Here is a 21,187-nt window from a genome sequence, read left to right as displayed (position 1 = left end):
ACACCTCTCTCTTTCTTTTTAACACCGCTTTTGATAACAAAATAATAGTACTTTGATATTTTGGATATACTGTTACCAAAAATTCTGGCTGGAATCCGTGTATAGCAAGAAGGGGGAAGCGAGTGGTTTAAAATTATCTTTGGGGATCCAATTAAAAAATGTTTCCTTAATGCTCTTCTTGTCTTCCTTTCCCTCTGTCCCCACCCCAAAGATCTTTTACTATTCTCTTCCTTTACTGCTACTGATTATTATATTATTCAACTATTTAAAATAGGAAGGATGGAGCAGAAAGTATTCCTTTTTCTACCGAGAAAGCCCTTAATAGCGTTTGGGGAAATTCATCCCTAAGAAGCACTGGATGAGCTATGTGGTTTCATGTTTAAAATAGTTTATCCATGGTATGTATTGTAAACAATGTTGCTTCCTGTATTGGTTTGCAAGGGCTGCCATTACAAAGTACTACAGACTTACTTCCTCACAGTTCTGGAGTCTAGAAATGTAAGACCAAGGTGTTGGTAGGGTTGATCTCTTCTGAGACTCTCTCCCTGTCTTGTAGATGGCCATCTTCTCCTTGTGTTTTCACATGGTCTTCCCTCTGTGTCTGTCCATGTCCTAATCTCTTGTTCTTAAAAAGACACCAGTCATATTGGATTAGCATCCACTTATATGAGCTCATTTTAGTTTCTCTCTTTAAAGACCCTATCTCCAAATATAGTCACATGCTGAGGTACTAGGATAACTGCATCACAGAGCTGTTATCCTAAATAAGAGAATTACTTAGGAAAACAATGTGAATGTAATTATATCCTGTATAATGTAAGATGGTGTCTGTTAGGGTTGTTAAATTGGTCACATCATCAGCTATTTTAAAATCACTTGTGAATTTAAGTTGCTTGTAAGGAAAGATGTTAGTGGCTACTATTTTGGAGAACAAACTATGAAGAGAATCAGATGACATTTTGAAGATCATCTCTGCAAACAAGTGATAAAATTTTTTAAATCCTCTAAATTCAAAAAAATGAGAAAAGTTATTTAACAATTAGTGGTTAATTATAGAAGATAAGAGGTATGTTTTTTGAGGAAGCTTAAAATAAATTATGAAGAGCATGGCAAAACAGGATTAGAACAGAGTAGACGTGAAATAAAGAAGAGAAAGGATCAGAAAACGGGAAACAGATTCTTTCTTTACGATCAATTAAGCTGATTTACATGAGACTAACCTTTTAGTAGATAGAAAATGGTCTAATATGGACAATTCTATGTGTCAACCTAACATAAGAGAAACCAGAGGATTTAGCCTGCAGAAGACAAAAAGGAAGTACCTAGAAGCCATAATGACGGAAAATTAAAGAAGGACTTCGTATTGAAAGTATCACACAGTCCTTACTTAGTATCTCAACCTCAGCATCTCAGGATCGGTCTCATAGCTGTAATGATATTGTCACCCCCTCCTCACCCGATTGATTTTGTTTTTATATTATTAACTACTTAAATCCTCCAATCAGATTTCTGGATTAGGTCTTCTGCTTTACCCAGGCCACACGCTGAAACGGATGCTGAGCTTTCACTCTCCGCATAAAAGGGATATTCCCCTCTATGCCAAGTTGTAAGAGCTTTACTCCATCACTCCACCCACCCCACTATTCCCCACCCATCCTTTCTCCGGAGCGTTGGTCACCTACAAATTCTACACATTGCATTTCCATTATCCTGCTGTCTCTGGGTGGAGGAAAGGGTCATTTCTTCCACCGAATACCGATTTGGATAAAGCAGTAACCCTGTCTTTTTGCTACCAGGAGATGGGGCGGGGATCTCTCTCTCCCAGCTCAGGGTAGAAGCGCTGAGGCTGAGTCATGTGAGGGGCCTGCTGACCTAGCACGGTTTAAGCACTCAGCTGACAAACATATAACACAGAAAATCCAATAACCAATCAGAGCACAAGGATGTGGTGCAAGCATCTTCTTTTCAGCGGCGGCCACGGCCAAGTCCCAACCAGCGGAGGTGCGCGACCCGGCTTAGGCGGCCAACTTTCGGACAGCTTGCCCAGCCAGGTCCGCGGACCTCTACTGCGCGGTGGCGAGCGCGTCCCCGTTTCCGCTCGGGCCTCGCTGATTGGAGGAGGCAGTGGGCTCAGCCAATCCGGAGCGGCCTCCGCCGCTCTCCTCCCCGCCCCTGGGCTGCCAGAGGAGGTGGCCTCGGGGCCGGGCGCCCGTGCCTGCGTGCGGTCTCCCGGGCTCAGCGGCGGGGCCCGGGGCTGCGGACGCCGGCGCACAGGCCATGGCTTCCCCCGGGCTGCCCCCGGCCCCCGCCGAGGACTCCCCCTGGCCTCTGCGCCTGCTGCACGCGCCCCCGGGGCTGCTGCGGCTGGACCCCACGGGCGGCGCGCTGCTGCTGCTCGTCCTCGCCGCGCTGCTGGGCTGGAGCTGGCTGCGGCGGCGCCCGGAGCGGGGCATCCCCCCGGGGCCCGCGCCCTGGCCGGTGGTGGGCAACTTCGGCTTCGTGCTGCTGCCGTCTTTCCTCCGACGAAAGAGCTGGCCGTACCGCCGGGCAAGGCCCGGAGAACTGAATACGTCGGGCCTGGGCGTGCAGCTGCTCCTGGCGGACCTGGCCGGCGTGTACGGCAACATCTACAGCTTCTTCATCGGCCACTACCTGGTGGTGGTCCTCAACGACTTCCACAGCGTGCGCGAGGCGCTGGTGCAGCAGGCCGAGGTCTTCAGCGACCGCCCGCGGATGCCGCTCAGCTACATCCTGACCAAGGGGAAGGGTGAGCTGGGCCGCGGCCGCGGGAGCCTTGAGGGTCACGGGCCGTGGGAACGCGCGGCTGGGGCTGCAGGTGCGCCGGGGCTGCGGGTTCTGTGCCCCCTGCGGCCGCGCGCACCCAGCCTCTGCCTCACACCTGCACCCAGCGCACGAGGTGGAGGGCGGCGCCGCCTCTCGCTCCCGGTGCCTTTGAGATCCCGTGCAGCTGGGATAGGTTCCATCTTTCCAGGAGTGTTCGCTTCTTCCCACAACAAGGCCTCATTCTTCAGGCTGTGTTCCCGACGGGGAACTTTGGCCGTGTTAGAAAGAGAGAGAGAGAGAGATTTACACCTTTTGCGTTTTGAGTACCAGAGTTTAATAAAATTATTTTCCCATAAGATAGAAGGTCCAGAAAACACGATAGGAGACAATTAGCAGACCTAACATACATTAGATTTATAGCTTCTGTGATTCCTGCTTATGGAAGTCTAAGTTGGGCAGTTTTGACGGTTGGTAAACGTTATTCGCTGCAGTAGAATATCACATTTGCCCTTTGTTTATCAGTGTTCCCCTTTGTCTTATTGGCTGGCAGGGGTGTCTAGTTTGGTCAAGAATCTATAATAAGGCAGTTCCTAAGTATTAGTTGGATCACAGCTTATTATTAGATCCCTCCTTATTTTGGAAAGTCCTGGGAGCCTGGGGTAATTTGGTGCTTCAGTGTCTAAGCGAAATTGTTAATTCCTGTAAGAGACTCTTAGGACTCTTTAGGCGATGCTGCTCTGGTATTCTGGTGGATGTGTGTTGGGCGAATGTGCTGTAAGACATTTCTGTTGCTGGTGAAGGTGATTGATAGGAGAAGGTAAACAAGAACTGTATGTCACGAGGAAAATGCTTGTGGATTTAACTTGGAATAAAGAACAGGCCATCTGAATAGGAAAATGTAAACAAAGACTCTTTTAATGGAATTGTTTCAAGGGTGAAGAATAAAAGGGGAGAATGTGAATTTATTTCAAGATGCCCGTCAAAGGATGAAGGAGCAGATGCATTCTGCATAGACGTCATTGGTCAAGAAATGGATGGCTTGGTCAGCCTGAAGAAGATAGGCCACGGGAGTGAAAGGCTGAGCAGCTCAGCCCAGCAAGATTTGAGGAGTGCCTGAGCCACCTTCGGGGCTGTTTCCAGTGGCAAGATGGTAAAATGTGAAGTTGTCCAGAAGCAGGATATGGAGACTATAAGAGAAAGAAAAGTGATATTAAGAATTAGAGGCCAATAATGTCATTATTAAACGTTTCTATTTTTATAAGATATTTTCAAAGAATTTTTGCTTTGAAAGAGAAGGAATATTTCATGAACAGTGATGTGCTGGAAATAGTTCCCTTAACGTAATGCCAACAAGTTCTAGAACGTAGGGAGGTTATTTATTATATTTGAGCTTTTCAAATTGTCATGTTTAGACACGTTGATGTTCTTTTTAAGCATAAAAATTATAGTAAGCTAGATAGGCCAGAAAGATGTTCTGTGTTAGCTGTCTTCATCATACCTATTCATCCATCTGATTCTGTTTCTGAGCAGGAATAGTTAATAAAGTTACAAAGTCAGATTAAGAGGTACAAACTACTCTGTATAAAATAAATAAGCTAAAGGATACATTGTACATCACAAGGAATATAGCCAATAGTTTATAATAGGGTTAAATGGAGTATAATCTAAAAAGTTTGAAATACTATCTTGTATACCTGAAACTAATATAATATTGTAAATTAACTATACTTCAATAAGACCCAAAGTCAGAGCCAAGACTACCAAAGAAGTACTTTAAGTGCAGTCTGTTTCTTCTCAAGGGTTTATGCACATCACATTTTTATTATAAAATATTTCAAATATAAAGTTCAGAGAGTAATATAAACTCATTTGTCACTGTTTACATTTGCTTCAGGTTCATAAACAGTACATAGCTTTATTTGGTATGTTTTTAAAAAACTTACACGTCATATTTATAAAGTATCTTTCTACTTCTAGCTTTTGTAATTTGACTTATCTATTTCCCTGTTGATAGAAATTAGATTATTTCTCATTTTGAGAGGTTGCTAGAGACTTGGCGCAAGAGTCAGAGGAAACTGCAAAGGCCTAAAAATGGGAGACAAAAGGAAACTGTGAAGAACTTTAAAAGTACAGGATAGACCCGTCAGTACTGCCTCTCTCGAAGGCGTACAAGATACAAAATGAAATTAGGAAATAAAGACAGAAAGTGAAAGTTCATCTGAGGAATTTGAAAATGAATGAGGAAAACAAGATAATTGAATCTTGTAGTAAATGCAGTAGACTACGTATTATTTTACATAGGTACGTGCTCATTTCAAGAAGGCCTGAATGCCCACAAGAGGGACACTTCTGTGACCCTGTGGAAGGAAAGGGTAAACATCATCAGGGAATGACACTTCAAGAGAAGGAAAACGTTATGTGTGATCAGTGTAGAACTGCACCGAATTTAATGTATTTTAACTTTTTATTTTAGTAATATATGCTGTTTATTGTAAAACATGAAACATGGAAAAGGAAGAAAAGAATTCCTTTTAATTCTTTTTTTTTCTCAAGCTCTTTATTGGAGTATAATTGCTTTACACTGCTGTGCCAGTTTCTGCTGTACAACGAAGGGAATCAGCTGTATTTATACATGTATCCCCATATCCCCTCCCTGCAGCGACTCCCTCTCACCCTCCCTATCCCACCCCTCTAAGTCATCGCCCATCATCGAATTATCTCCCTGTGTTAGGCAGCAGTTTCCCATTAGCTATCCATTTTACATCTGGTCGTGTATGTATGTCAGTGCTACTCTCTCACTTTGTCTCAGCTTCCCCTTCACCCCGCATCTTGCCCCCATCCCGTGTCCTCAAGTCCATTCTCTGCACCTGCATCTTTATTCTTGCCTTGCCACTGGGTTCATCAGTACCATTTTTTTTAGATTCCATATATATGTGTTGGCATACGGTATTTGTTTTTCTCTTTCTGGCTTACCTCACTCTGTATGACAGACTCTAGGTCCATCCACCTCACTACAAATAACTCAACTTCATTCCTTTTTATGGCTGAGTAATATTCCATTGTATATATGTGCCACATCTTCTTTATCCATTCATCAGTTGATGGGCATTTAGGTTGCTTCCATGTCCTTTTTAATTCTTTTAAAAAATAATTGAAACTCATCTGTGATCAGTATTATTTTGAGAGAGCCATTATTAGCATTTTTATGTATCACCCTTGTTTTAGTCTATCTGAGCTGCTGTAACAGAGTTCCATGGGTTAGGTGGCTTAATAAACAACAGAATTTATTTCTGGAGGCTGGGAAGTTCAAGATCAAGGTGCTGGCTGATTGGTGTCTGGTGAGGGCCAGCCTCCTGATTCACAGACAACGGTCTGTAACCGCACATGGTAGAAGGGAGCAAGGGAGATCTCTGGGCCCTCTTTTATAAAGGCACCAATCCCATTTGTGAGGGCTCCACCCTCATGACCTAATCACATCCCAAAGATAATTTCTAAATACCATCACAGATGGGCATTAGGATTTAACATATGAATTTTGAAGGGACACATTCAGTCTGTGGTAGACTTCTAGTATTTTTTTTTTCTATATGTACAGGTATTTTTGAAAATATATTTGCTTCCTTAAAATGGAATCATAGGACTTCTCTGGCCATCCAGTGGTTCATATTCCTTGCTTCTGCTGCAGGGGACATGGGTTCAATTCCTGGTCGGGGAACCAAGATCCCACATGCTGCGTGGTGCAACCAAAAAAAAAAAAGGAATCATATTATTCACACTCTAAAATTATTTTTATCACTTAAAGTATTGTGACTATATTTCCATATCATTGAATATTCTACACAGTTCTTAAGAACTGTACAGTATTTCTTTGTGAGAATGTATCATAGTCCACTTAGCTATCCTTTGTTTGGTTTGACGTGGATTTTTGTTTCACCCATCTAGCACCTATTCCTCTGACAAGAGCAACCCTTTCTTCTGAGGAACTCTGGCTCTGGTACCTTTTTGTATCCATTAACTGTGGTCGGGACAGGAGATGCCATATCTTTGTATGAATTCCCCTCTCTGGCCACAGTGATTAGTCTGGACGTAGACCCCTGATCAAAGGTGGCTGGATCAGAATATCTCATCTCTCTGTGATGATGGCTAGTCTGTGGGCTGGATACACAACTCAGGAGTTCATAACTGCAGATCGATCCTCACCTCGTTTGGGGGTAAGAACTGATACTCGTGGCATAGTTTGGAAACCTCAAGCCAAATAACAAATGTAAAGTATTCCAAATTAGTATCACCATGGAGTACCTGACTGAAAGATCTGAGTCCTTCCCCAGCATTTTTCAGGTTAGAACTAGAGAAGAGAGGGCTTTAGAGGGCTTTTCTCTCTGGCAGTGAAAAATGGGAGAATGGGCATCGCGAGATAAGCTCCTGGGTCTTGGAAAAGCTGGTTCACGGTAGGAAAGAATGAAGTCAGGCAGGCAGAAAGAAGGGAAAAGTAGGCGCCAAGAGAAGGAATTCTGTGGCATTTAGTCTTCTCTGAGGTGGTAACACCCAGCTCTTCCTGCTTTTTTGTTCCATCCACAGCCTGATTGGCCTTTTTACCAAACTAGCTTGAGGGTATGTTTTTTTAAAATTAATTCATTTATTTATTTATTTTTATTTATTGGCTGTGTTGGGTCTTTAATGTTGCGTGTGGGCTTTCTGTAGTTGTGGAGGACAGGGGCTACTCTTTGTTGCGATGCACAGGCTTCTCATTGCGGTGGCTTCTCTTGTTGCAGGGCACAGGCTCTAGGCACGCGGGCTTCAGTAGTTGCGAAACATGGGCTCCCTAGTTGTGGCTCACGGGCTCTAGAGCACAGGCTCGGTAGTTGTGGTGCAGGGGCTTAGTTGCTCCGCGGCATGTGGGATCTTCCCAGACCAGGGCTTGAACCCATGTCCCCTGCATTGGCAGGCGAATTCTTAACCACTGCGCCACCAGGGAAGTCCTGAGGGTATGTTTTATTCATTCCTGATTTTTGCTTTGGAGCCGTTTTTATTTTTCAGTGTTATTCTCCTCCTTGAGATGAAGTCTTTGCATACATCCACTGTATACATTCAGGGGTGAGAATGGAGGTGTCAACAACTGCAGGGTGTGCCTGAACCTCTTCCAAACACCCTAAGGCTCTAAGCCAGTGGTCCCCAACCTTTTTGGCATCAGGGACCGGTTTCGTGGAAGACAATTTTTCTGCGGACGGGAGTGAGGCGGGGGGTAGTCTCGGGATGATTCAAACTCATTACATGTATGGTGCACTTTCTTTCTATTATTATTGCATTATAATATATAATGAAATAACTATACGGCTCACCGTGATGCTAACAGGAGGCGCAGCCCAGGCAGTAATGGGAGCTGTGTGGAGCGGCTGTAAATACAGGTGAAGCTTCGCTCGTTCGCCCGCTGCTCACCTCCTGCTGTGCGGCCCCAGTTCCTAACAGGGTACCGGACTAGTACCGGTACTGGTCCGTGGCCCAGGGGTTGGGGACCCCTGCTGTAAGCCATTCTGGATTCATGACATAGGTATTTTGTCAGGTTTGAAACTACGGGGCTGTTAATTCTGCCGTGCCTCTCATCACTGGCATTCTCAGGCACTGTCTCCTTGGTGACCGCTTATCTTGCTCTCCATACCTGTCAGGTTGTTGTCAAATACCCAATGCCCCAGTATTAGCCTCTCTTGAGAAGGTTCCCTCCATTTCCTTGCCTCATCTAAACCTGAATTTTCCTCTGAAGATGATTCAACACTCTTGAAATACTGTACCCTCCTTAACTTCCCCCACGTTTATATTTTTCTAAAATATGCCTTCATGCACATCCTTATTTACAAATGAAGTATTGCTCAGATGTCCTATCAGAAATACTGCTTTCCCTCAGCTCACATGGTGCTCTTTCCTCTGTCTATATTGCAACTTCAGTGCACCTCCAATATACAACATTTGATACAATGCATTCCAGCAATGCAACATTCAATACAGTCCAGCATAACAACATTCATAACGTACATCCCAACAATGCAACATCAGTACAGTCCAACCTATAACATTCGATGCCCTAGAGTCTAACAATGCAAGATTCAGTACCATGCATTCCAACTGTGCAACTTTAGTGCAATCTACCATACAACATTCAATACAATATACAACTGCAATACAGTCTAGTATTACAACAGTGTGTGTGTGTGTGTGTGTGTGTGTGTATATGTATATATAGTTGTTGGTTTATCTATTTCCTCACAAAACTGAAAGCATCTTGAGAACGGAGACTGTGTCTTAAATCTGTGTACCCTTAGTATCTGGCACATAGGGGACTCCAAATAACTATTGGAAAAACTAATAGAAGGAGGGCATTTATTTCTAAATTTGAATGTCCCTAACAGTGTTGTCTAGCATATATATGTACCTCACAACATAGATATATATATGATTTTTAATATATTTTACATTTATATATTTTATTTTGAAAATATTTTATATATTATATATATATAGCTCTGATATATATCTACATGTAACAAAAACTTACAGAACTGCAAAAAGGAATTGACAAGTGCACCATCAGAGCAAAATATTTTAATGTAAATATTTGACTCGAGAGATCAGTCAGATAAAAATTTGGTATAGATAAAAAGAAGATCTGATTCTAACAGTTATCTAGCTTTTTCTGTTGAAATGAGGATCCTATACCCAACAATTTCTTGTATAAAAATTCTTCTCAACTTTATTTGGGAATTTTATTGAAATTGATCACATACTAGGCTAAAAAGCTAGCCTCATCGATGTCAAAAATCATCAGAAGCCAAATTATCCTGGGTGGCAAAAGAGAGTCATAAAAGAAAAAAATTTTTGTACTTAAAATTCATCGAAAAGACAGGCACACACTACTTGTGGACTGCAGCTAAAGTGGTACCTAAAGGCAATTGTACAGCCTTAACAATCCTTTATTAGGACATAGGTCTGAAAATTAGTGCATTATAAAACTAATTTTATATATCTGAAAAAGAACAGAAGAATAAATGTAAGGAAAAAAGAAGAACTTGCCATTATAATTATAGACAAATTCTTCCAGAGAGAAAGGATACACCATGGCTCATCTTAGGAGGTTAGTATATCCAGACAAATACATTATGAGAAAGGAAATTTATAGTCCGTTTTCATGAATGAATATGAATTTTTAAAAACTTATATTAGGAAACCAGATCCAACAATATCTTTGTTTTATTTTTTTTTAAGATTTATTTTATTGTTTATTTATTTTTGGCTGCATTGGGTCTTCGTTGCTGTGTGCAGGCTTTCTCTAGTTGTGACGAGTGGGGGCTACTCTTTTTTTTTTTTTTTTTTTTTTTTTTATGTTACAAATCTGTAAACCAATTGGATAGTTTTTAATAATCTTCAAAGAATCTGGTGGTTAGTAAAGTCAATTTTCATGAGTCTTAGAATTTATATTTCTTAAAGTTATTTGTGCCTTGAGGGGCTCTGGCAATCCCTCACTTCCTCTGTTCTAAGCCTTTCTCCACTTCTGAGGTTCCTCTGGCCCCCATCGTAATTTCTTGCATGGTTGCAAAGAGTCTTACTGGGGGGCTACTCTTTGTTATGGTGCGCAGGCTTCTCATTGCAGTGGCTTCTCTTGTTGCTGAGCACAGGCTCTAAGTGCCTGGGCTTCAGTATTTGTGGTGCATGGTCTCAATAGTTGTGGCTCTTGGGCTCTAGGGCACAGGCTCAGTAGTTGTGGCACACAGGCTTAGTTGCTCTGCGGCATGTGGGATCTTCCCAGACTGGGGTTTGAACCCGTGTCCCCTGTGTTGGCAGGCAGATTCTTAACCACTGCTCCATCAGGGAAGCCCCCCAAGAATATCTTTAAAAAAGCATAAAAATATAATAACCAAAATTGGATTTATTCTTGGATTGCAAGTAATCCAACTATCATAAAGAAGGCAATTTTCAAATTAATTTGTACGTTAAATGCAATTCCAATCCAAATCTCAAAGGTGCTTTTTTTAAGAACTTTTATTGAGATACAATTGCCATACAATAAACTGTATATATTTAAAGTGTACAATTTGATATTGTTTTCTTATTAGTGATGCGTATATGGCGATCCCAATCTCCCAATTCATCCCACCCCAACTCCCGCCCCTGCTTTCCCCACTTGGTGTCCGTATGTTTGTTCTCTTTATCTGTGTCACTATTTCTGCTCAAAGGTGCTTTTTTAGAAATAAAAGTTGACAAGCTGATTAAAAGTTTCATAAATATGAGTAAAGAGCCAAGAGTAATCAAAATGTATCTAGAATATATAAGAAGAAAACTGCACAGTTAATAAGTACAAATCACAGAATAGGAAACCTGGCCAATAACCACATGAGAAGGTGCTCCAAGCCACTGTAACAGTCAGGGAAATGCAAATAAAAATCAGATGAGATGCATTTCAGCCCTTAATTGGCAAAAATAAAATGTTGATGACTACCAAGTGATGGCAGCCATTTGACAAGAGATCATTCATTTACTTCTGGCGGGCACACTTTTGGTGCACCCTCCACTTTGGAGAGGAATTTGGCAATGTCTAATTATGTTGAAGATGTACATATTTTATGATGCATCAGTGCACTCTTAGCAATGTCTTCAAAATTCTGATGGAGGGGGAAAGGTACAATAAGTACGTTTTCTAAAAATCATTAGAAATTTGCCTCTGATGCATCCTTTCCCAGGAATCTACTAGAGGATGGGCTTCAGCAAAACACAGGAGTGAAATAAGAAAGAGAAAGACGTAGAATCCAGGAAATGGGTTCAATGCAGGAGGGTCAAAAAAAAAATTTCTTAATGATGACACATGGAAGTCACAAAACACCTGAACAAAAGGCCTAGAAAGCATCATCAGATTTGAGGAGATGCATAGAAGGTTCCAGGCAGAAAAATGGTAGTGATGAATCATCCAATACATTTGACCATGTGGATGTGTCTATGGAGAGTCGTTTTCTATAGGTATCAAAGATTGTGGGGAGACTTACCCACTGAGAGAAGTCTTTGTTTCATTCTCAGCTCTGTTGACAGCATCCCAGTGTCTGGCACATGGTAGGCATTCAGCAATATTTGTTAAATGAATGAAGCTTATCATTGAAGGTGGCGGGAATGAAGAAGATGAAAAATGGGAAGGAAGGAGAGCTGGTTGAAACAATAAAGCACACCATGGAAAAGAGGAGGACGAAGTATGTGACAGGCAACAAGGAATATTTGAGAACAATTGGATACAACATCTGGGAGCAATTCTCTTGGGTTTGATGGTGGAAGATGTATAACATAAGTGAGGATCAAATAAGATGTAGCTGTGAATGCCCTGGAGTTCAGATGTTTTTAAATGATGGCTGTTTTCCACCACAGACATTTTTAGGTTACCTGCCAATTATTTTGATCCAAACGTTGATGGCCAGTGTTCTAATCCAGCTGGACTATTGATGTACTCAGCTAATATTTAACAAGCTCCTCCTTTGTACGCAGCACTATGCCAGAAGTTTGGATTTTAATGGTGGGCAAAATCAGATGTTGTCCCTGCCCTCATGTGTACTCTGTCCCTGTGCTTGTCCTTCTGTTCAGGTGTATCTAGCCGGAAATATTTTCTTAGTCTGGATTCACTCTTATGAAAATAAGATTTTGAAATTTACACTAACTCTAGAAATTGAAACTCATTGCTTTTCATTTCACCAGGAGTTAGTATATATAATTATAAGCTTTATAGCAAATTTTCCCAATCAGATTGGATATGGTTTTTGTTATAAGGAACCTACACTATCTTGATAACTAAATTTCGCTCATTATTCTTCGTGGCTGGTGACCTTCATCTGTTCGTATGTGAACTTTGCACAAGTGACTTGAGAAATACAAATACCCTTCACAGTTGGTCCTGTTCAGTATTAATTATCAAGCCTTGCTCTCTCTCACCTTCTTTCCTTTCTGTCCTTTGCAGGGATTGTATTCGCACATTATGGTCCAGTCTGGAGACAACAGAGGAAGTTCTCTCATTCAACGCTTCGTCATTTTGGCTTGGGAAAGCTTAGCTTGGAGCCCAAGATTATTGAGGAGTTCAAATATGTGAAAGAGGAAATGCAGAAGCACGGAGAAGCCCCCTTCAATCCTTTCCCCATTGTCAACAATGCCGTCTCTAACATCATTTGCTCTTTGTGCTTTGGCCAGCGCTTTGATTACACCAATAGTGAGTTTAAGAAAATGCTTAATTTTATGTCACGAGCATTAGAAATCTGTCTGAACACCCAGCTCCTCCTGGTCAACATATGCTCCTGGCTTTATTACCTTCCTTTTGGACCATTTAAGGAATTAAGACAGATTGAAAAGGATTTAACCATTTTCCTTAAAAAAATCATCAAGGACCATCGAGAGTCTCTGGATGTAGAGAACCCTCAGGACTTCATAGACATGTATCTTCTCCATGTGGAGGAGGAGAGGAAAAATAATAGCAACAGTAGTTTTGATGAAGATTACTTATTTTATATCATTGGAGATCTCTTCATTGCTGGCACTGATACCACAACTAACTCTTTGCTTTGGTGCCTCCTGTATATGTCACTGAACCCCGACATACAAGGTAATAAACAGATGCTTCCTTTATTCATAGCAAAACCAAGATATTTAAATCAGGGTCAGCAACCTTGGTGATCCTGTGGCTCCTATCTAAGCATCGTCTTCAGGATGGAGAACAAACTGGAAATACTCACATCTCATAGGGAATTGGTAAGGTGTTAACAATGAAACTCCCAAGATTCTAGACAGTGGCACTAAGGTCACAGCTTGCTGTGTCTGCTTTCAATCTCTATAGGTCTGATTCTATGTGAAATCTGTGAAGAAGAAAGAACTTTAGAGAAGACTGTTTTAGAGTTGCAGACAATTATAAAGATCATCTGAACCCATTCATCTTTTTTTTGAAAGTGAGACGAGAGGCCCAGAGAAGTCCTTTGATTTTTCACAAGGTCACAGAGCTAGTTCCACCACATCAATACCAAGAGGGAGTGAATGTCAGTGGAAGTTCATAGTGGAAGGATACAGAGGAGAATAGTGTATTCATTTTCCGTTGCTCCTACGTGAAATAACCACACACTTAGTGACTTAACACGAGTTTGTTATCTCACAGTTCTGTGTGTTAGAAGTCGGACACGTGTCCCAGTGGGCTAAAGTCAAGGTGTCGGCAGGGCTGCATTCCTTTCAGGAGGCTCTGGAGGAGAATCCATCTCCTTGCTATTTCCAGCTTCCTTGCTCCATCTTCAGAGCCAGCAGTGTTGCATCTCTCTAGCCATTCTTTCATAGTCACATCTCCCTCTGATTCTAAACTCAACTGGGAAAAGTTCTCCAATTTTAAAACCCATTAGGCTGGGCACACCTAGAAAATTCAGCATAATCTCCCCATCTCAAGGTCCTTAATTTAATCACATCTGCAAAGTCCCTTTTTACCATATAAGATAGCATATTCACAGGTTCCAGGGGACCATGGTGTGGACATCTTTGAGGGACCATTTTCTGCCTACAATAGATGGGATTGTGCTTATTTATATTCATTAACTATTGATGAGTAACACATTATCCCCAAAGTTAGCATCTTAAAACCACAACCATTTATTATCTCACGTAGTTTCTGAGGATCAGGAATCTAGGAGCAGCTTCGGCTGGATGGTCTGGCTTAGGATTTCCCATGAAGTTGTAATCAAGGTGTTGGCTGGGGCTACAAACATCTGTAGACTTGACGGGGACTTGCAAGATGGCTCATCCCCACGGCGGCCGGCTGCAGGCCTTGCCACTTGGACCTTTCCATGGGGCTGCTTGATTGGCAGTTGCCTTTCCCCTGAGTGATTGACCTGAGAGAGAGTGAGTGGCCAAGACAAAAGCCACAATGTCTTTTTTAACCTAAGCTCAGAATGGTCACGCCATTGCTTCTCCCTTATTCTGTCGGTCACATAGACCCATTTGGTACAGAGTGGGAGGGGACGGCGCAAAGATGTGAACACCAAGAGGTGGGGATCACTGGGCGTCATGCTGCGCTGTCACAGGTAAAAGCTTCGAGAGTCAATGCGATGGTGATAGGAGAGGATGATTGAGAGTGCTCCTGGGTCCAGAGTGCTTTCCCCTTTGTCCCTCTGTCTGTGCTGCCATCCTCCTTCAGAGTCCCAGGCTGGTACAGGGTCCCTGGGACCAGCTGCCTCCACTGGAATATCTGACCAATGCTTCACCGAGGCTGCCGACTTACCCGCTGTGTGGATGTGGTGATGGGACGTGTGCGTGGGAGGGCTTGTCTTCTGGATTATGCTTTCCTGTGTTTTCTGTATAGAAAAGGTTCATGAAGAAATTGAAAGGGTCATTGGTGGTGACCGCGCCCCGTCCGTCACTGACAAGGCCCGGATGCCCTACACGGAGGCCACCATCATGGAGGTCCAGAGGCTGAGCGTGGTGGTGCCGCTCTCCATCCCTCACATGACCTCAGAGAAAACAGGCAAGTCCAGGGCCTTCCTCCTTGGGGACACCCGTGAGGGAAGCCCGGCCCCTTCATCCAGAAGGCTTGAGGTGAGGGTGTGGTGAGGCTTTGGCGTTGCTATGGATAATCAGATGTCCGGAGGATGCGTCAGCCTCTGTTGTCCCTTATTCGCTGCACCGGCTGGCAGTCAGTCCCGCTCCGCCTGTTTAGTAAATAGCTCTCTAGCCCTCAGAGCATGCACAGTTACACGGGTCAAACACATTATGCTGCCGTTTACGGTGGCTGTATTGGCAGAAAAAACCTCCAGAATTAGGAAAGGCCCCCTCAGTCCTCCTATTCTTGGAAGTCTGAAGAGCTAACCTAAATCTGGAATTAAGGAGTTTAGCTGGGAATTATCCTATTTTGTTTTTTACAATTCTGCAACTGAAGCACAAGTATTAAAGAATTGGAAGAGCCCATCTGATTCTGAAGGCATATGTTTCAGCCTCTCACCTACAGTGTCCTTGACATACAGGCACTCAGACTCACTGTAAAAATCCCTCATAGCAAGGAATTTTCCTCCTCTAGAGACAGCCCACGATGAAATGGGCTTAAACCTAGTTATAAGACAGTCGTAGGGGGTAATCACTTATAAACGACATTGGATCACTTAACAGTTTCTTTGGGGTAAATTAGATACAAGATGTGTGCAGTATCTTTGGGGCATTATTTAAAGTGCACCTGAACTTGTCAGCTGGTAAGAGCTAGCGCTGACTTCCCTATACATCCCTTTACCTTAGTTGACCTTCTGCATTGTATTGTTGTGTGGACATAAAAGACTCTGTGAACTGTAAAATTGTATACAAGTATTAGGAATTTGTAATTCTTTGGGAAAGTTCACCTGAAATGCCCTATGAGTTCTGTTTTGATGTTTTCTCTTTATTATAATGATTTTATGGTTTAATTTAATTCATTAATTCAGCATCCATCAGAGCAACTCCTGTGCTCTGCCTCAGGTTGGGTCCTGGGAGGGTGTGGAAAGGACGCCAGCTGATAAGGTTTTGCCCTGCCCTCAAGTTGCTCAGTTTACTCTCAGCAAATTAAGAAGCTAGATATGTAACCAGCTTTTTTTTTTTTTAAGATAGTGATGTTTACCAAGAGCTATTAGTAAAAGCATGTTAAATGATACTGTGGTTTTGTTTTGTTTTGTTTTAGTGCTCCAAGGGTATACCATTCCTAAAGACACAATAATATTACCCAACTTGTGGTCAGTACACAGAGACCCAGCCATTTGGGAGAAACCAAATGATTTCTACCCTAATCGATTTCTGGATGATCAAGGACAACTTATTAAAAAAGAAACATTTATTCCTTTTGGGATCGGTCAGTTAAACTTTTATTTTCTTAGTGGCATAATTAAAAAAGAAGTAAAACCAAAAGAATCTTTTATTATTTCATGATACTGTTTTAAAAATGTTTCCTTCTTGGCAAGCTAATATAAGAGATAATTTAGATAACGCATCTCCACTGTGTTCATTTCAGATTTTAAAAACAAAGTGAAAGCATTTTTTTATATAAATTTATGTATTTGTTTATTTTATTGGCTGTGTTGGGTCTTTTTTTGCTGTGCGTGGGCTTTCTTTTAGTTGCGCTGAGTGGGAGCTACCCTTCGTTGTGGCACACGGGCTCCTCATTGCTGTGGCTTCTCTTGTTGCATAGCCCGGGCTCTAGGCACGTGGGCTTCAGTAGTTGCAGCACACGGGCTCAATAGTTGTGGCTTACAGACTCTAAAGCGCAGGCTCAGTAGTTGTGGTGCACGGGCTTAGTTGCTCCACGGCATGTGGGATCTTCCTGGAGCAGGGATCGAACCCATGTCCCCTGCATTGGCAGGCGGATTCTTAACCACTGCGCCACCTAGGAAGCCCAAAGCAGTTGGTTTTAAATCTTTAAATATGACTAGAAATCTTTCTTTTTGAGTTGTCCAGGTGATTGTTTGAGTCCCAGGGAACTGTTGGAGTTAAGAGCAGCTTTTAACCTGTCTGAATGGTGGATGAGAGGGTGGGCTTTCTAATCTCATCAGTCCCTCTTTTAGATTCCTAGATTAGGGCATATAGGCTTCTTTCTATAGAGAAGGATGGTCTAGAGATTCTTACCTTATGTCTTTTCTCCTTAATCTTCCAGGTAAGAGCAAGGAAAGAGATAAGTAGGTATGGAGGAGACAAAGCAGCCCGCCTCATTGGATCCGTCTCTAGTTCCTCTCTAGGATGAGGATAAATTTTTATGAGTAGGAGTTAAAATGTGAACTTGGTAGTAAAAATTCTGATCTGTGTAGACTGTGGGGAGCCCTGGGGTATATGTGGCAATTTTATTTGAAAACTCTCTATGTCTGCCTTTAAAACACTCAGTTTAGAGAGTTCATGTAAATGTATCCCTTTTGAGGTAGGAAGAGGGATAGTATTATAATCCTTAACCTTTTTCCTGGTCTCATTTTTAGGGAAGCGGGTGTGTATGGGAGAGCAGCTGGCAAAGATGGAATTATTCCTGGTGTTCGTCAGCCTAATGCAGAGCTTCACGTTTGCTTTACCTAAGGACTCGAAGCCGATCCTGACTGGGAAATACGGTCTAACTTTAGCTCCACATCCGTTTAACATAATCATTTCAAAGAGATAAAGGACATCTCCACGAAGAGACGGTGCAGAGAATGTAAATGCACGTCCTTCTAAACAGATTCTTCCTTCTGTGATTGACGGCAGATCCAGCGACTCTGCAGATCTGGGTTAGGCTCTGCTTAGAGGGAGACTGGAAGGAGCGTAGAACACGTGGGACCTTTCGTCTTGGAGTGTTCCTGCAGGAAACTTCCGCCATTTTAGTAATGCATGTGACTTGGGGGTTGGTGACCAAAGTACTGGACTGGGAAGCAGAGGATCCGGATTTTTTTCCCAGAGGCCTCCACCAATGAGCATTTCTTCTCATCTCTCAGTGCCTCAGTCATTCCATGTGGAAAATGATGATAACAGAGCTTGCCTTCTCTCTCTGTCTTGGCACGAATGAAGGTCAAATGCTCCATGTTTTCTGACATCACCAAAACACTGTTAAGCTCTGGAGAACAAATTCAGGAGGAGAAGGAAGACCTACCTGTTTAAGACCCTTGACAACACAAAAGTGATGTTCAGATTTGAATACTTCAGAGAAGGACGTGGGTTTAGATGACAATGAATTAGAGCTTTTCTTGATGCAGAGCTTATGTCAGTTTTGGAGGGCTCCTTTGGTTATCATCTTTTTGCTTATGATTTTAGTTTTTACTTCTTGTAGACGTGGGATGAAGCAGACCCTTGTTCAGTATGTTGAAGAAAGGTTATTATCTGAATGTATACATCTGCCTTCTATTTCAACTACATGAACAGTGAGCCTGGCTGAAGAAGTGACTTCATGGCAGAATTCCTTTCTGCTGTGTTTACTCACAGGGATGTAGCTCTAGCTTTTGACTTGAGCCCTGAATAGTGAGCTCTGGAATTTTAATACTGGGATTTATGAGGAGAGGATTCAAAGTGTACTGAACATTCCTTCCCTGTTCTTCCTGCCACCAGGCCACCATCCTTGAAGACTCGCAAAGACAAGAAGACATTCTTACTCTTTTTAAGATACCTAACTTGTTTCTTAATAAATAAACTCCCTCTAAAAGAGCAGTTCTCAAAAAAGGTAATGACCTCTTTCAGGGGGTATTTGGAAATATGTGGGTGTATTTTTGGTTATCACAATGATGGGGGTGCTACTGGCATTTTTGTTGCCATGAGGCCAAGATACTAAATGTCTGAGCAGTCCTAGACAATGAAGAACTGACCTGCCCAAAGAGAACGTGCTCAAAAAGTGGCTAGCCCTTTCCTTTATTCTCCCATTATACGCCTTATATAGAAGGAATCATGATAATAACATGAGCAGCTGTACTTTTGAGCCTTTCATGCTGGCAGCATACTTTGTGCTTTACTTGTATGCTTACATAATTCTTACAGAATGTTTAGTAAGAGGATGCCGTTTTGTAGCTGAAGAAGCTCAGGCTTAGAGAAGTTAAGGCCTGCATGTAGTTAAAAAGTACCACTGTACATTTCAAATCTACTAGTCTTTGTAACTCGAGAGTTCTTCCTGTACCACTTCTCTGTACTTCCACCACCTGATCTCATAGCAGTCTGCCCCTCTGCATTTTCAATGTGGATAAATGAAATACAGGCCAATCTTTTGGTGCCTTGAGGATTCTTGTAATTAGAAAAGAAAAGCTAATAAACAAAATGCCTAGGCACTGTGCGTGAGTGGAGAGGTTGTTACAGAGACTTTAGATGGATGTCGTGTGTGTGGATTTCCCTGCACCATGAGCAGGGCAGTTTGTTCTGCTCTGGAATTTCATATGCTTTGGAATTGCACTCACAACTTTGCGTTAGCAAGTTTATTACTCCTCCATTTATACGTGCATTTTCAGTACCCCCTAACCAAACCGTCTGAGAGAAAAAACTCTTCTGTGAGATTATGTTGGAATCAGATGTTTGTTAAACTTTAAAACATAATGCCTTAAACTGTAGCACTTTAAAAACATCTGTTTATGGCAGATCACTGAAAGGACCGTTAATGCTTTCCTTGCACATGTTGATATTTTATGATTTTGTATCTTATGATTTATTTGAAGTGTAAAAATAACAGTACTTTGTTTTGTAAGTCTGCCTAATATCTACTTTTTAGTCCTCATCGTTAGCATAATTCTTGATGCTTTTATTAAACTTTTAATTTTAACTGAGACAATGTCATGCCTGGTTTGGGGGGTTTTATTTTCTTTTGATTGCTAAACAAAATTCTCTTTCACAAGAGGTCAGTTTAGGAAATGGCAGAGGGAATAGACCTCCAAAAAGAGAGAGATGGCCACATGATCTCTAGACAGGAGGATGATTCTTTTAAAATATCCTCTCAGAGCACATTTACTCTCAGGACTGTATCACAGCCCACGCTTCTTCCTTCCCATGTCCAAGTCCAGCATTATTTGAGGGAGGGATGAATCTACACAAGCTCGTGGCAAAATATCAAGCATTGTCTTTATTATACTTCTTAGCTCAGGAAGAAGAGTTTTTTTTTAAATACCCTAACCTGTGGATTTTTCCTATAGATGAGCCCACTGCCCGCTTTTTCCGTGGCCCAGTCTTCCTCCTGCGGGTCACAGCACAGAGGTCACCTCCTCAGGGACGGCTTCCACTACAGCCCTATCTAATGGGGGCTTTCCCAAGAACTCCCTGCTATAGATAATGCGTGTGTCCCCCCAGAATTCATTCATTGAAACCTGTTCCCAATGTGAGAGTATTTGGAGGTGGGACCTTTTGGAAGTGATTGTGTCATGACAGTGGAGCCCTCGTGCATGGGATTAGGGTCCTTATAAGAGCCCAGAAACAGATGATTGAACTTGGTGTACCCCCCCCCAAAAAAAAAAAAAGAGCCCAGAGAGCTCCCCGGCCCCAGTGCAAAGACAGCCATCCATGAACCAGGAAGTGGGTTCTCACCAGACGCTGAATCAGCTGATGCCTTGATTTTGGACTTCTAGCCTCCAGCACTGTTAGAAACTTCTGTTATTTGTAAGATAGTCAATCTATGGTATTTTCGTTATAATAGCCTAAATGACTAAAGTACTCCCTGATTCATCACCCAGTTTATTTTCTCCAGAGCCCTCCTCACTATCTATAGTTACCCTGTTTATATAAATCCTCAGTTTCCACCATCTCTTCCACCTCTGGCCAGAGGTTCCCTTTGTTGCACAAGTTTTCAATTTTGATAAAGTCCAATTTGTCTACTTTTTCTTTTGTTGCCTGTGTCTTTGGTGTCATATCCAAGAAATCATTGCCAAATCCAATGTCATGGTTTATGCCCCGTTTTCTTCTAAGAGTTTTATAGTCTTAGCTTTTA

The 21,187-nt window shown here is 42.3% G+C and overlaps 1 protein-coding gene across 2 annotated transcripts; it reads left to right on the top strand.

Annotated features, from left to right (window-relative positions):
* Nucleotides 1–2,205: 2,205 nt before the first annotated feature.
* Nucleotides 2,206–20,701, top strand: LOC130835255 (cytochrome P450 2U1). 2 transcript variants are annotated; one of them, XM_057706695.1, is made up of 5 exons: nucleotides 2,206–2,767; nucleotides 12,764–13,399; nucleotides 15,131–15,292; nucleotides 16,469–16,636; nucleotides 17,748–20,701. In XM_057706695.1, the coding sequence occupies exons 1-5, from the start codon at nucleotides 2,278–2,280 to the stop codon at nucleotides 17,921–17,923; spliced, it is 1,632 nt and encodes a 543-aa protein (XP_057562678.1). In that variant the 5' UTR covers nucleotides 2,206–2,277; the 3' UTR covers nucleotides 17,924–20,701. The 2 variants fall into 2 exon arrangements, with proteins under 2 accessions (XP_057562678.1, XP_057562676.1); XM_057706693.1 differs by having other exon boundaries at nucleotides 2,206–2,836.
* Nucleotides 20,702–21,187: the final 486 nt, after the last annotated feature.

The sequence above is a fragment of the Hippopotamus amphibius genome, chromosome 13, assembly GCF_030028045.1.
Source record: "Hippopotamus amphibius kiboko isolate mHipAmp2 chromosome 13, mHipAmp2.hap2, whole genome shotgun sequence".
NCBI lineage: Eukaryota > Metazoa > Chordata > Mammalia > Artiodactyla > Hippopotamidae > Hippopotamus > Hippopotamus amphibius.
The sequence above is the reverse complement of the archived record's forward strand: the minus strand, read 5'-3'. Positions and strand labels throughout refer to the sequence as shown.

Coding starts and splice junctions, on each gene's coding strand:
- LOC130835255 (XM_057706693.1), top strand. CDS start 2,278: ATGGCTTCCCCCGGGCTGCCCCCGGCCCCCGCCGAGGACTCCCCCTGG. Junction 2,837..12,763: donor ACGCGCGGCTGGGGCTGCAG/GTGCGCCGGGGC, acceptor TGTCCTTTGCAG/GGATTGTATTCGCACATTAT. Junction 16,637..17,747: donor ATTTATTCCTTTTGGGATCG/GTCAGTTAAACT, acceptor TCTCATTTTTAG/GGAAGCGGGTGTGTATGGGA.